At 42.2% G+C, this 15,078-nt stretch overlaps 1 protein-coding gene across 9 annotated transcripts in view; it reads right to left on the reverse strand.

Moving 5' to 3' along the window:
- The window catches only part of NAV3 (neuron navigator 3), a 445,847-nt gene that overhangs the window by 38,898 nt on the left and 391,871 nt on the right, over positions 1-15,078 (reverse strand). For all 9 annotated transcript variants that reach the window (XM_089524052.1, XM_089524051.1, XM_089524050.1 and 6 more), the window contains one exon: positions 5,208-5,291. In XM_089524052.1, coding sequence (XP_089380178.1) covers positions 5,208-5,291 — 84 coding nt within the window. The remainder of the gene's footprint in view (positions 1-5,207; positions 5,292-15,078) is intronic.

Below are 15,078 nucleotides of genomic sequence, written 5' to 3' on the forward strand. Positions count from 1 at the left end.
TTGTAAACATATTGGTCGTCTTGTGTCCATATTACAAGCATAAGCACGTTTCCAACCTTCAACCGCCCTTTTAACCAGAAAGGAGGCACATGGATCAGCAAATCCCCCAGCCTTAGAGAAAAAAGAAATACCAGCCAAATGGATGGACATTGTCTTAGGAGCCACATTATTGTGGCGTAGCCAAACTAAAAAACGCAAAACCACCTCGGTGGGCAAAGGCCAAACATGCCGAGTTCTAGAGTCATTAAAATAATCTGCCAGCTTTCTTATGGCATTTTTGTAAGTCTTTAAGGTGGAAGGAGCAATGGATCCCAAAATCCCGTCCATTATTTCAGACAACCAACCTCCCACATTGAAGCAGGACATTGGGTAGGTTGAAGGTCTGCCTCCGGGGCTAATTGTCGAAATCGCTGAAACTGAAAACGAGAAATTGCATCAGCAATGCCGTTATCTAAACCAGGAACATGTTTAGCTAAGAAGGAAATATTGTTAATCAAACAACACAATACAAACTTCCTTAACAAACTCACTACCCTCGGGGATTTTGCTGACTGCTTGTTGATAATTGACACCACAGCTTGGTTGTCGCACCAGAAAAGGACTCTCTTATTTGAAAATTGAGAGCACCAAATGTGAATGGCCACAACAATGGGAAAAAATTCCAAGAATGTCAGATCCCTGAGAATGTCTGACCCTTGCCAGGCCACAGGCCAGCGCTCGGCACACCAGTGGCCATTGAAAAATAAACCAAAACCGATGCTCCCAGCTGCATCTGAATGAACCTGCAAAGAATCATTAATGTGCCAGGTTCTCTGCCAAATGGCAATACCGTTGAAACCCTTGAGAAATTGGAGCCAAATGCGAAGGTCATCCTTAACACCTTTTGTGATCCTAATGTGATGGTGCGGCAGCCGAGGGCCTGCTAAAGATCTGGCTAATCTAGCGCAAAAAGCTCTGCCAGGCGACACCACCTTGCATGCAAAATTAAGATGTCCCAGCAGGGACTGAACCTGCTTAAGCGTAAGCTTGGGAGCCTGGAGAGCATGCTCCAAAAGTTCACATAGCACATCAATTTTTGAATGAGGTAAGGAAGAAAAACCATTGACCGAATCTAACTGAATCCCTAGAAAGGACATGGCCTTAGCTGGACCCTCTGTCTTGTCAGCCGCAAGCGGAACCCCAATTTCCGCAGCTAGGGAAGAAAAGGCAGTTAATAAATCCAGACACATGTTAGAATTAGCAGGGCCAACAAACATAAAATCATCCAGATAATGAGTAACCAAAGATGAAGAAGCCCTACGCTTTAACTCCCACTCCAAAAAGGTGCTAAAGGTCTCAAAGGCTGAGCAGCTGATGGAGCAGCCCATAGGCATAGCCTTGTCAAAGTAAAATTGACCTTCAAATTGGAAACCAAGGAAATGAAAATCGTCCGGATGAACCGGAAGGAGTCGAAAAGCTGACTGAATGTCACACTTGGCCATAAGAGCTCCTGTGCCGCAGGACCTGACCAAGCGAACTGCGTGATCAAATGAAGCGTATTTTACTGAGCAAAGCTCATCGGGGATGGCATCATTGACAGAAGACCCTGGAGGGTGAGAAAGGTGATGAATTATCCTGAATTCCCCAGGAGCTTTTTTGGGGACAACACCCAAGGGGGAGATATGAAAATTAACAAAAGGAGGTGAAGGGAATGGGCCAGCAACCCGCCCAGCCTGGATCTCCTTCATAATCTTTAAACGGAGTACATCAGGCATAGATCTGGCAGATAACAAGTTCTTGGGAAACTGATGAGACAAATGACCAGAAACGGGAATCCTGAACCCAAATACAAAACCATTGGCCAAATAGGAGGCAGCTTGTTTATCGGGATAAGCTTCCAACAGTGGAATAAGAGCCTTGGGAATTACCGGAGAAAAGGCTAACGAAAATTCTGGAGTGGTGACAACCGAATTATTTTTGGCTCCCTGCTTGACCGGCACTTGGCCCCCCGGCCCCATCGCCTTTTCCGGTGGTTGAAGAAGCAGAGCGCCCCACCCGAAAGGGCTGGGATGCTTGAGCAGGACGGGAACAGGAAATTTTTGGATGGGGCCCTCTACAATTAGAACAACAATGCTCATATTTACATTGAACACGGGTACAACGACTAGAATTATAATCCCAACAAGACAGAAACTTAGAGTCCTTCTTAGTGGGCCCTTTTTGAGAGCCCTTGAACCTCGCAGACGTGCCCACTTCCAAGAGCCAAATCTCGTGATGAAGAAGGTCCCAACGTTCACGAGAGTTCTGTGAGGCATGCTGTCGAAAAGCGGCATCATAGGCAATAGCGGCTGCATCTCCAGCGTAAGCCCTGGCGCGCTGAACGTTCAAAAGATGGCTAAGCAAATGCCAAGCACGCTCAGGGAACGCCATGGAGACTACAGCCGCAAAGATGGTGAAGCCCTCCAACCAATTAGAAAAAGTAGGCTCAGCTGCAGCCACCCTGGGCTCATGCCTGCTCTTTTTGGTTGAAGTGACAGCAACCGCCTCCTTTCCTTTAGGTTGCAGTAAGGTAAAAACATCGACGTAGCAACCTCTAAGAATGTTGTTACGTATCTTCTTAGACAGATGAGCTCCAGGAGGGCGCTCTCCAGGAGAGCAAACTGGGAATTGAGCTGCAAGAGGATCAACCCAAACTCCTTGCACCCCGGGTCGCCAAGCTCGCTTCTTAATGGCCCACCGCGGCAAACCCGGGACCATGGCATGGTCGACCCAAAAGCCATCCCTCCCCACTGGCACATCAGGTTGAAAACCACCTGTAGAAGCTGATTGTACAGAACCAGCCTTCCGCACTCTCCGTCGTTTCCTCTTAGCCTTGTGCTTTCTCTTCCTCTCCCGGCGCCGTTGTGTCGTTGAAACTCCGGAAAGGTCGTCCTCATCCGATGACGACGATGAAGAGCTGGAACTAGAAGAGCTGGATGAGCTGGAAAGCTGAACTTCCTGACGACGTGAAGCAGCGCCGTACGACTGAGAGCCTTGAATAGCTGAAGAAGTGGATGGCTGTACAGACACGCTGGCATCCTGATGTCTTGGCTGACTCACCGGAACTGCAGGCGTAGAAGTGTAGGGCATCTGACCAGCCTCCACAGCATGCTGAATGAATTCAGTGATGGATCTAGATAGGTTGGCAATAGCGGCCGAGTTCATCCCAGCAGGAACAGCTGTCTGAGCAAAGTCTGCCACAGGAGGAATGCTCACACTCTGCAAGCCAGCATGCGCAGATGGAATAATAGGAGACCCCTGTCTGGAGGCCTGAGACCGACTCGGCACAACATGAGGATTTATGACCAACCGAGCCCTGCGGGACTCTATCCTCTTTGACCGTTTGGGAGACATCTCAAAACAGATGTAAAACAAGCAACTGCTGACAAGGCAGTAGACAGTCAAAGGCACTAGCAAGCAGAGATTGATCAAAGTGTGGAAAACACCCCACAGCAATTGACAAAACAAACTAGCACTATATAACAGTGTCAAAGCACTGCAACATTAACCCAAAGGGTTAAAAAGGGGAAAAATATAAAAAGAAGCCCCTGAATAAACAAAAATGGCGATTCCCGCCAAAATCCTCATTCAAAATGGCGCTCCCGCCAAAAAGGAAAAACAAAATGGCGCTCCCGCCAAAAACAGAGGCTAAAATGGCGGCTCCCGCCAAAATTGAGGCCCAAGCTACAGGCCTGGTGCCTGTAGCCGCCCCTTAATGGAGCCTCCAACCCCCGAACTGCACCCCAGGGGGTGGGGAGGACTTACCCAATGGCCGCCGGGCCGCGGAAAAGCCGGCAAGATGGAGGCCGCGGACCAAGGCAGATGCGCCCGGTGGAATGGGGATCCGGGGAGGGAGCCTCCCCGAACCACACCACCCCACCAACCTTGGCCCAGTCGGCCCCCGATGGAAGGGAGAAGCTCGAGGCTAGCTCCCTTCCAAGCTTGGCTCCGCTCTCCTCGGAGCCAAGCGCCGACTGAGGAGGAGAGGCCTCCGAGCAGCAATATATACTGCTCGGCCCCTCCCCTCTGCGTCCTTTGCGGGGCCCCGCCCCCAAGGCCGAGCCCACCAATGGGCAGCCTTGGAGGACCGGAAGCCCCGCACCAACAAGCCCGGCTCCTAGAGCGTACCCGGGCCGGAAGGGCCGCCCCTTCCGGCCCCACCAACCAATCAGGAGCCGAGGCAAGCCCCAGAGCACTCTGGGGCTTGTAGTTTTGCCGCGCTGCAGCGGCAAAGCAGTCTGCCCCGCGATCGGGGCGACTGCATTTTATATGCATATTTTCTAATTTGACTCCCAGATGCAATTCTGTTTTATTCTAATGTTATTCCAGTGTTCATTTTATAGGTCCAACAAGTATGTCATTCTTTCCCTGAGCTACCATTTTAGTCTTCTGCTATTTGAAAAGAAAATAAACTTAGATACAGTACAACCTCCATATTAATATATGTTCTAAAAAAATAACTGGTGTGGAAGGGGAAACAGTTTTATTTTACATTTTGTCTTCACTCTCAGAATTTCATTTTTATTTGATATGCAATTATTTATTTTTGTTTTGTTTCAAACAGAAGACCCAGCCAGTTTTTGAATTAAAAATGTATTTTTTTTTATTTTAGGAGCTGGGCCTATGCTTTTTATTTTATATTTTTATGGGATTCATATCCTGCCTTTCACCTAAAATGGGGTTCAAGGCAGCTATGTAGATGTGTATGTAAAACAGTCTGAAATGCAAAGTAAAAACAACAACAACAACTCTCCTCCATCACCATAATTCCAGAGCACATTTGCTAAAAGTCTGAAAACTAACTTTTCCTCCATCCCTAAAATATTTCTTTTGTCTTGTACTTAGTATTCTGATGATGTGGTCAGAATAGAACAAGCACTCCAGCAGGTTTATGACCAGCTTTTGTTGTCAAACCTTTCAATACAGATTAAATCCAGAGTCGCAAATGTTTTAATTAAAAACTGGAAATGAAAGATTTTATCTTTACTCTGCCCTCTGATATAGCTAAGCTAAACCTGGTTGTGCGCAATGTTTTTGAGCTTTTATGAAGCTTTGATAGGAAGGGTCATGAACGAAGGATGCATCCATCTGTTTATTCTTACAGCTGTCCTTTCACTCAGCCTTCAACATAAACTTTAATATAAACCAATGACTTTTTCACATTATAGCATCTGCTGTTTCAAACATACCTTTTGTTCAGCTGTCATTGTTAGGCTTTGCAACCGGCCTGTCATATTTCCTAAGCTCTTTTCAAAAGCTGCCACGAGATGGGCCTGTGAAGAAGAGGGAGGGGAGTTGTTCAAATGTCACTGCACTTCAAATGCACTATAGAAAAATCTATAAAAATATGCTGTAATGTACCTTTGGTAAGAAAACTACATACAAATGCCATAATTCTCAGCTTATCACCCCAACTGTCTATAGCTTCAGGTTCAACTCTATAGTCTTGGAGAGAAAGGTGAGTAAGGGTGGGTAAAAGGAAGTGTGGGCAACAACATATCCCACACTTGTCCAAATTTGGCAGAGAAAGTCCTAAGTGAAGTCGAAGGCTTTCATGGCTGGCATCCATAGTTTCTTTGTGGGTTTTTCAGGCTATGTGGCCATGTTCTAGCAGTTTCTTCCTGACGTTTTGCCAGCATCTGTGGCTGGCATCTTCAGAGAAAAACCCACAAAAAACTAAAGTCCTAAGTAATCTTCAGCTGTCCCACTTTTTAGCCACTTTTCAAATGTCCGAGTTTCTGTCTGGTCCTCCAGTTTCCTCCCTTTGTCTTCAATTTACATCAGTTGCTGGAAACATGAGTTGAAATTGCAAAAGTAGTTTGCATGCAGTTCTCTCAGCAGTGAGGAAAAGAGAGGAGCAGACAATATCTTCTCCTTCCCAATCTTCTCAAGCAAAAGCAAACTGCTGTAGCCTTTCCTAGCTTGTATGTTCTTCCTTATTAATATGTTTTGCAATTTTGATAGAATTCTGATGTTGCTTGGCAGCAGATGTTGTAGTTTTTGTGAAATGTTTGAAGCTGTGGCTGTTCAGATATTTCTGGAGCTTCCACCAGCCTTAGTATGTGAGGCTAGTGGTGAGAAATGTTAGGAGTTGCAATACAACACACCCAACAGCTCCATTTTGCCATGATGTTCCAACACCAGTGATTGGCATATGGAGACATTCCAGAGGGGGGTTGGAGATGGTTCTGCAGTCTTAAGACTTTGGGTTTTGTATCAACAGCCACCCATTCCCTTTCCATGCCTTTAGGGCAGAGGTATGCCTGCTGAATATAGCTTGTCTCTCCACATCAAGTTTTAGCTGTTTCTTCAGTGTGGATCCTTCCTCCCTCTTTGGATTGCTCTGCCCATGTCATAATGTACTGAATAGATCATGGATCTCAAGGAAGATTTGAGGAAATTGGATCAAAATATTATAAATTATAAACTTGGAAATGAATTTTCCTTTTCTGTATTTTGTTCTGCAATGAATTTTCCAATCTTCAAAAAAAAATTCTCATTTTATTTTATCCTAACAAATATGACATTTATGAAGGTGGAGAAAATATTTGAGAAGCTAAGTGAGGTGAGTAACATTTGGCTGGTAAACCTCCACTGTCCCCTCCCATGCAAAATAAATCTGTAAAGCACTATTACTACCACAGCAAAATATATATACTATGATAACTATGTCAAAATTATTGATCTTTAGAAATAAAGAAATGTGATAAAATGAATGTTTCCTGTGCAACGGCATGCTGTAACTTTATGAGCATGATTGCATCCAAATGATGAGAGAATTTATTTTAGTTGCACTGAGATATGTTCTGTCAAGTACATAAATGAAAACAATTTTCTCAGCATCAGATGTCTATACATTTATATACCACTTTCACTATAATCAATAGCTCCTGGGAGAAATAAAGTTAAAATAGATATAATCTAGCCCTTGTATATCCTGGGTTTTATTCAGAGCTTGGGAAAATTACTATTTGGATTACAACTCCCAGACATATGCAACCAACATGGGTAATTGTATATCTCAACTCTGGGAATTGTAGGTCTTTTTTTTTAAATTAAAAAAAAAAGGACAAAGGTTTTCCAAGCTTTGGCATGAGTGCCTGCCTATCTATGAGTGCCCACCCTGCTAGAATAACCCTCAAGAAGAAACACCTTAACATGAATTGGTGATAACTGGCAGAGAGACAGCTGTCTGAAGCCCTGCTAAGAGTCCTAATTTTAAAAGATAAGGAATGAGGGAAGAGGAAGGAAACAGACAGATTGACACACTCAAACCACACTGTTTCCAGCTAGAGGAGGACATATGGAAGCTAAGTTTTATATTTGTATTGGTTCCTTCCTTTGGCGCATTACAGACGTGCCGAAGGGGCGTGCTAGGGTTGAGAAGGGGCGTGCTAGGGTTGAGAAGGGGCATCCCTTCCGGATGCCCCTCAACCCTAATACGGACCGAGTCTGTACAAAATGGTGGCGCCTGTCCACACAGGGGCCGCCATTTTGACATCGTGGTCGCGTAGCGTCCGGACATCGCGTGGTGGAAGTGACACCGTGAATGCATGACTAGCGCCTCGCGGCACCACTTCCGGCTCGCAGAAAGAAGCACCATTTCGGTGCTTCTTTCTTGCTGCGCCTGGGAACTGCGCGGTTTGGTTGCTGTGGTTCCCGGACGTAGCAGGCGGCGGCGGCGGCGGCAGAGTGTCCTTCTTGGGCGCTCTGTAACATGCCTTTGTTCCTCAGGCCAGATACAAAATGTATTCAAATCTGTTTCAGTATATGAAAGACACTATAACACAAATAGGGAATGTGTGTCCCTTCAGGTGTCATCAATCTGAACCTCCCATCATTCATAGAATCATAGAATCATAGAATCATAGAATCGTAGAGTTGGAAGAGACCACTAGGGCCATCCAGTCCAACCCCCTGCCATGCAGGAAATCCAAATCAAAGCATCCTCGACAGATGGCCATCCAGCCTCTGTTTAAAGACCTCCAAGGAAGGAGACTCTATCACCCTTCGAGGGAGTGCGTTCCACTGTTGAACAGCCCTTACTGTCAGGAAGTTCCTCCTAATGTTGAAGTGAAATCTCTTTTCCTGTAGCTTGCATCCATTGTTCTGGGTTCTGTTCTCTGGAGCAGCAGAAAATAAGCTTGTTCCCTCCTCAACATGACATCCTTTCAAATATTTAAACAGGGCTATCATAAATGATAAAAGGGTGTGCTTTGTACTGTAGTTAAAATGTAAATAAACTGCCACTACAACTGTTTATGTGCCACCCACATCCTTATATGTGGCCTTTGGGTTTACCCATCTGTTCATAAAATGGGGTAAACAACATGTGGCCCTTCAGATGTTGTTCAACTGCACTTCCCATCAAACCTAGCTAGTATAGCCAAGAATAAGGAATGGATAAGACCTGAATACTGAACAATATCTGGAAGATCACTTGTTGCCCACTCTCTTCAGAAAACCCGGTACGTTTCTTGAAGAGGTCCCATTAAAATATTGCCTTCTGCCAAAAACAGTACATTCTGATACTAAAGAAGACTTGGATGAAGTAGTACTTTATTAACGTAGGTCTTAATACCTTGTACATGCAACATAATTTATTTTCTGTACAAATGAAATGAAACCTATGTGAATCTACTCATATGTATTAAAATATTATAGAACTGCATTATCTGGAAAAAATTAAGGAACATGACTTATAATTTCAATTTTATCTGAAGAGAGATCATATGTCATCTGAAGTCACATTTCCACACACATTTACTGTAAAAAGTTCCACTAATTTAGTTGTTATGATAAAGGTTGATGTGAAGATGGAGTCCAATGTAAAATTGAAGGTTTTCACAACTGACATCCATAGTTTTCTATTGGTATTTTGGGATGTGTGTCTGTATTCTGGAAGGGTTTATTCCTGATGTTCCATCTGCATCTGTGGCTCGTATCTTCAGAGGGTGATGGTATGGAAGTGTGTGGGGTATATATCTACTTGTGTGACCCTTGGATGGGAGGAAGTGATTTACATGTTAATCTGTGGTTGGTCTGTTGTTGAATGGCAAGGCCTCAGGGTGGGAGAATTTCAAATAGCTTTCTATGTCCAGGCTGGTTTATGATGCTACTGCCAATCTTTCAATAGACACTGCAGACTGAGCCAGCCAGAAAAATCAGCAGTAGCAGAACACATCATAAACTAACCTGGACATAGAATGCTACTTGAAAATACTGAAATTCTGGACCATGCCAGCAACTACCAGGTCAAAATGTACAGGAAGGCCATTGAAATCCACAAACACCTGGATAACTTCAAAAGGAAAGAAGCAACACTGAAAGTAAACAAAGTTAGTCTACCCATCCCAAAGAACACCAAAATCAAGACTCAATTCATACAAATGAACACCACCCTGGGTCAAGGGTCACCCCACAGAAAATGGATTGCAAATTAAATAGACACACATTCACCTCACATGTCCTCCCACCCTGAGGTCTTGCCATTCAACAACAGACCAACCACAGATTAACATGTAAATCACTTCCTCCCAACCAAGGGTCACACACGTATATATGCAACTCACGCACTTCCATGCCACCACCCTCTAAAGATGCCAGCCACAGATGCAGGCAAAATGTCAGGAATAAACTCTTCCAGAACACAGCCACATAGCTGGTAAAATACACAGAAAACTATGGAATCCAATATTTGGAGGTCTACATGTTCCCCTAGCTCTCCTATACACAAAGTCACAACAGGAGTAATTACCCAATGTCCTCATTAAATAATATTCTCTTAGACTCCTAAGAATAAAGTTAGCTATGCCATCTATGGTGTTTCAAATTCACAGGTCTAAGTAATCTTCATTCTTTCAGCAAATACATATTTCAGAAAAAGAAGTCAGTATGAGTAATAAGAGTGTACAGTCATAAAAATAACTATGTGTTGCATGATCCAGAACATAAATTGTTTCACTAATTGCATGAGGCAGTGAAGTATTAAAATTTAAACTGAAAAGCACTTTTTAAATAAAAACCCAAATAATGTTCCGCATTAAAACAGACAATTACATTCCAATAGTGAAGGCATGTCTGCTGCATTTACTCATACCAAGATTGAAAATGCTTATTGCTAGGCAACTGTCTCTGCTACAGAAGAAAAAACAGACTTCAAAAATTTAAATTGGGTTCCTGTCTTGCACGATTGGATTTTATATTTAAAAACTGGAATAATGGTTCATTCTTTCTCTCAATATCAGCATATGTAGGAGAGGTTTTAGATCTACTGACAGTATGAAGTCTGGGTAGTAGAATGCTATGCTATCTTTCTACAGGGTGGAAAAGTTACCTCTTTGTTAGATAGCTCCCAGATATAGTCTGCACCCGATATAGTCCCCGCTGCTGCAATCACCCAGTGACAGCACCGGTTCTCATACATATTACTGTGCCTGTATCTGTGACAGAGCATGTCTGTGCAGTGGCATCGTCAGCCCAGATGTCACCTGATATGGGGGGCTGATGGGGGGCAGGCAGTGTCAGCCAAAAAGGCATGCTAACTCCTTGTGTTTCACTGCAGTGGCAGCTGGAAGAGTCACACTCGGCCTCTTCCTTCACCATGGTGATGGCAGCCTACTTCTGAGGAGACCGCCACCATTGCAGTGAAACCAGGAGAGTCATGCTTGGCCTTCCCCACTCCTTTTTAGTCTGCCACCACTGCCAAAAAGCTGAGAGAGTCACATTCGGCCCACTTCTTTGGCATGGCAGCAGCAGCCTCCACCTAAGGAGACTGCCACCACCTTGGAGAAGCTAGGAGGGCATACTCACCCCTTCTCACCTCCCAGAAAGAGGTAGGTCTGACGGAGAGTCATCCCTCTTCTGGGATGTCACTTGGTGAGGTCTAAACTACCTCACGCCCCCCTAGCGATGCCACTGTATCTGTGTATGTGCATGTGCACATGGATCCTTTTGAACTGTGGTCTGCTGCACTGTGCTTAACTGAAATGCTATACACTTGTGGGCTAGCAAAAAGACAAAACAAAACACTGCAATCAGCAAAAACAGGCCAGAGTAGGGTGTTCCAGGAAGTAGATTATAAACTAATTTAGAATCCTATGTTGTTTACTATACTGTAATGAATATGGGTGGTGTCTCCCTTTTCCTCTCTTCCTACAGCCATGAAGACACAATTATCACTACTGCACTGCCAACAATGGAACATCACCAACTGAGTATAAGGCCCAGCCAGAGTATATGCATCTTGGCTGAGAAGGCACACAGCATATGGCCATTGGACTTGGGACCTTGGTGATGAGTACAACAGGAAAAACACATTGTGTCATGACATCAAAGTCTTGACATCAAAGACATCAAAGTGGGAAAGACATATGGTTAATTCTGGTCAAAGGGCAAGTTGATCTTTTCGCTCTTCAATATCAATGGCTCCAAGGTGGATTTGTTATTCCCTGCTGTGCTCTAGCCATGTATAGAAGGTGATTTTAGCTCTGTTCATGGTGGGCAGAGAACAGAGAAGCCTCCACATCTTGAATTCCCTCAGACCCCAAAATATAGCTCCATGCTTGCATTAAACAACATTTATTTTAACTTTTAGAACTGAGTACTAGGGTTTTTGGTTTCTGTTGTTGTTGTTGTTTGAGGTCATGTTAGTCTTCCTATGACCTCTTCCTTCAAGAGCTTCTGTATTGATTTCTATCATGAAGAGAGATGTTAGAAGGAGACTAAACTGTTTGTATTCTGATTTGCTTCAAAATCTTCTATTTCTAATTCTTTATCTGTCCATTCTGCTGAACCTACTGTTTCCCTGCACATATTCTCTTATGTGGTCAGTTTATAAGCAAGAGTTCATGACTTGGCTGAACTTTAGCTAAATAAGTCCCTTCACTAGGTAAGTGTTGGCCTAAAAGCTACACTTTTGCATCAGTGAAATCATCAACTGTATGTAGCAAGAAGCCCCCATCAAAGAGAAACTTTAAATAATCCTGAAAGTAAGAAATCTGAATGAAACTGGAATGTTATCCACATCAAGTGCAACAATTTGAATTTTAAAAAAATAACAGCTCTCATATATGTGTGTGTGTGTGTGTGTGTGCACGCATGTGCTGTGATTTTCCCTTCAGCAGCACAGAAACAAACAAGGGAAAACTCAGTCCTCAAGCTGAAGTAACTGTAAATCAAGACATCAGCAGCAGCTGGAGTTTGAGAAGATTAAACTGTAAAAAATAATAAAAAGATAAAATAAAAGGAAGATGCCTTGGGCTTTGTCAAATGAGATAAATAACCAGATACTAAAGACAGCACAGGAGTCTCAGATAAGAGAATTCTACCTAACAAACAAGAGATAAAAGACATGCAAGCAAAATCACAACTTCCAAATATTTTGTTAGTATGCCAGAAAACAAGAAAATAAAAATATGAATAAACTGGTTTAATTTTATTTTTAGAATTATATAATTTTGCAAATTTCACATACAAATCTGTATTATGAGTTTGGTCAAGAATTAGTCAATCAGTAAGACTAATCTAAATTTTATTGATTTAGATCAGATTAATATATGACTAAATCAGGTTGCAATATTATTCTCATTTATATTGGGATAAATCCTGTTAAATTCAGTGGGGCTTGCTTCTGAGTAGATGGGGATAGTAATACATTATTATTATCTGCATCCATCCCAGTGAGTTCAGTTTCAACCGAATGTTATGTAAAACAATGCATAATGAATACGAATATGTAGGAAATAGCTACACTCACATTTAATGTTACTATACTTTCTTTTAAAAAGTACATACATTATTACTTCCATGTCCAAACCAATACATAACAATATACAATTAGAAATAAGGTGAAATCCAAATGTATATATTCTGAATGCAACAGATGTAGTTCTAAGCTATGGCAGAGATGTGGAAAAAAGTAGAGGTTTTTTTTTTGTTAGCAGCACTAGGATGACCATGTGTTCCACTGTTCCACTTCCCCTAGTCTTATTTTAAAGGACTGCCAAAAGACAATCCTCTATTTGAAGGTATCATTTGTTAAAAAGGCAGTCCAGTGCAAGTCAGTTTAAAAATAAATAATAAAATAAATTAACTATTAAGAAGGGAAACCATTGCAGATGAACAAAATATTGAGCAAGCCAGCTAGTCACAGTTTCCCCCATTATGAAGGAATGTATTGCTGTCTACTTAAATTATAGAAATGACATCCCAGTTTGTGTTCACAATATAAATCTGCATATGTAAACATTGTAAGAATAAATATCTTTTTCTGCCATCTTTTTGCTCATCCTTGTAGCATTTTTAACAGAGTAAAGAAATAGGCTTTTCCAAAATTTGGAATGAATTGAGAGTCTGAGGGTTTTGCTAGATGACCCAGTAATCTATCAATTTCAGTTGAAAGACATAAAAAGCAAGCTGATCTTTAATAATACAATCATTGAGGTTCTGCACAATTTCAGGGACTAATATTGTGATTAGAATAAAAATAAGTTAAATAATCAACAATTTGCTGGTCCTTCATGACACCCCACATCTGATGCATGATATGGTGGCTTCATCATGTCTTACTAAGAAAATAATTTGAAAACACATGTACATTCAAATTATTCAGAAAACACCCAATATCATGAGGTGACATGTGACATTTTATTATCTGAAAGTGGTAACTGCCATGCTTCAGCAAATTATAAATTCATTCATTTTGTGGAAGCTCAAAATTTCAATTGCTACCTCCTTTCACTTCCTTTTATGACATATTATAAAGCTATTTGTGGACTGGGTACATGATAGAATCAGATATTGTCTCGCTGACAATAGGAATTATGATAGCTATAAGCCTGCATGCTTGTTCAGTTGGAACTTTGTGTGAGTGTCTGCCTGTGTGATGGAAGTCTTTTGTTTTTAAATAGTTGGAAGAAATTGTAAAAGAAATCACTTTTATCTTTCTGCTCCTTTTGTTATATAAGGGAGTATTAAAAATGTGAAATAAAATGCCATTCAACTGGAAAGAATAAAAATGTCTCATATAAAAGCAGCAAAGCCTTTTATTGTAAGAGTTTAGACAAATGTAATCCCACAATTTTGATTTTTTATAGATTCTTGAACAAATCTGTTTCTTTTACTAAATATTAAAGGTGGCCACAGAGGTTCTGACAAAATTTCTGCCACATTTTGAGAGATCCATGTGTGCTGAACATCATAGCTTTGCTTTCAAAATAGTGGGGTTCTTTTTTTTCCTTTCCTTTTCTTTTTTTAAAGTGGTTTCATTGTGTAGATTCAAGGCAAATAATACTTGGCTGCAAATATAAAAGGCTGCTCTCACTGACAAGTTACTCAGAGAGAAAGACTACCCTGACTAACAGGGTGTTCTACCCTGTTAATCTTGCTGGATCCCTCCATGGCTTTTGATTTTGATCATGGTATTAAGGAGGTCGTGGGTATGAATCTGCCAGACCTTAGAAGAATAGTGGAGGATAAGGTGTCTTTTAGATGTGTCATCTAAAATCTTACTGGACCAGCTCCATCAGATGGCAGTAGGAAGCACTTTGTTATAGTGGTTCCATTTATATCTGTGGGGCTGATCCCAGAATGTACTACCGGAGAATTCCTGTTCAGCCCCATGGCTGTTTAGATGTTTCATTCCACAGGAGTCTATCTTGTCCCCCACACTGTTCAGTATCTATATGAAGCTGCTGGGCGAGGTCATAAGGATATTTTGGGTAGAGTGCCAGTATATTGTTGACATTCACTTCACCTTCTACTTCTTCTCAGAGTTGGCTGAGGTTGTGCAGATGATAGATTGGTGCCTGCAAGCTGTTAAGTGTTAGATAAACTGAAGCTGAATCCCCAAAAGATAGAGATTTGTTGGTTCCTGGGTCCAGGAACTGGGTAAATTTTATCTTCCCTGGATGAGGCTGCACTCTCCCTGAGTGAGCAAGTGCACAGTTTGGGAGTACTCTTAGATCCATCTTTATCACTGGAGGCACAGGTGACTCTGTGACTCAACTTTGACTGGTCAGCCATTTAAACCCTTAATGGGACATGGATAACTTTGTGGCA

This window comes from Sceloporus occidentalis, unplaced genomic scaffold, assembly GCF_023333645.1.
Source record: "Sceloporus occidentalis isolate IW3139 unplaced genomic scaffold, rSceOcc1.0.p SCAF_5, whole genome shotgun sequence".
In the NCBI taxonomy this organism is placed as follows: domain Eukaryota; kingdom Metazoa; phylum Chordata; class Lepidosauria; order Squamata; family Phrynosomatidae; genus Sceloporus; species Sceloporus occidentalis.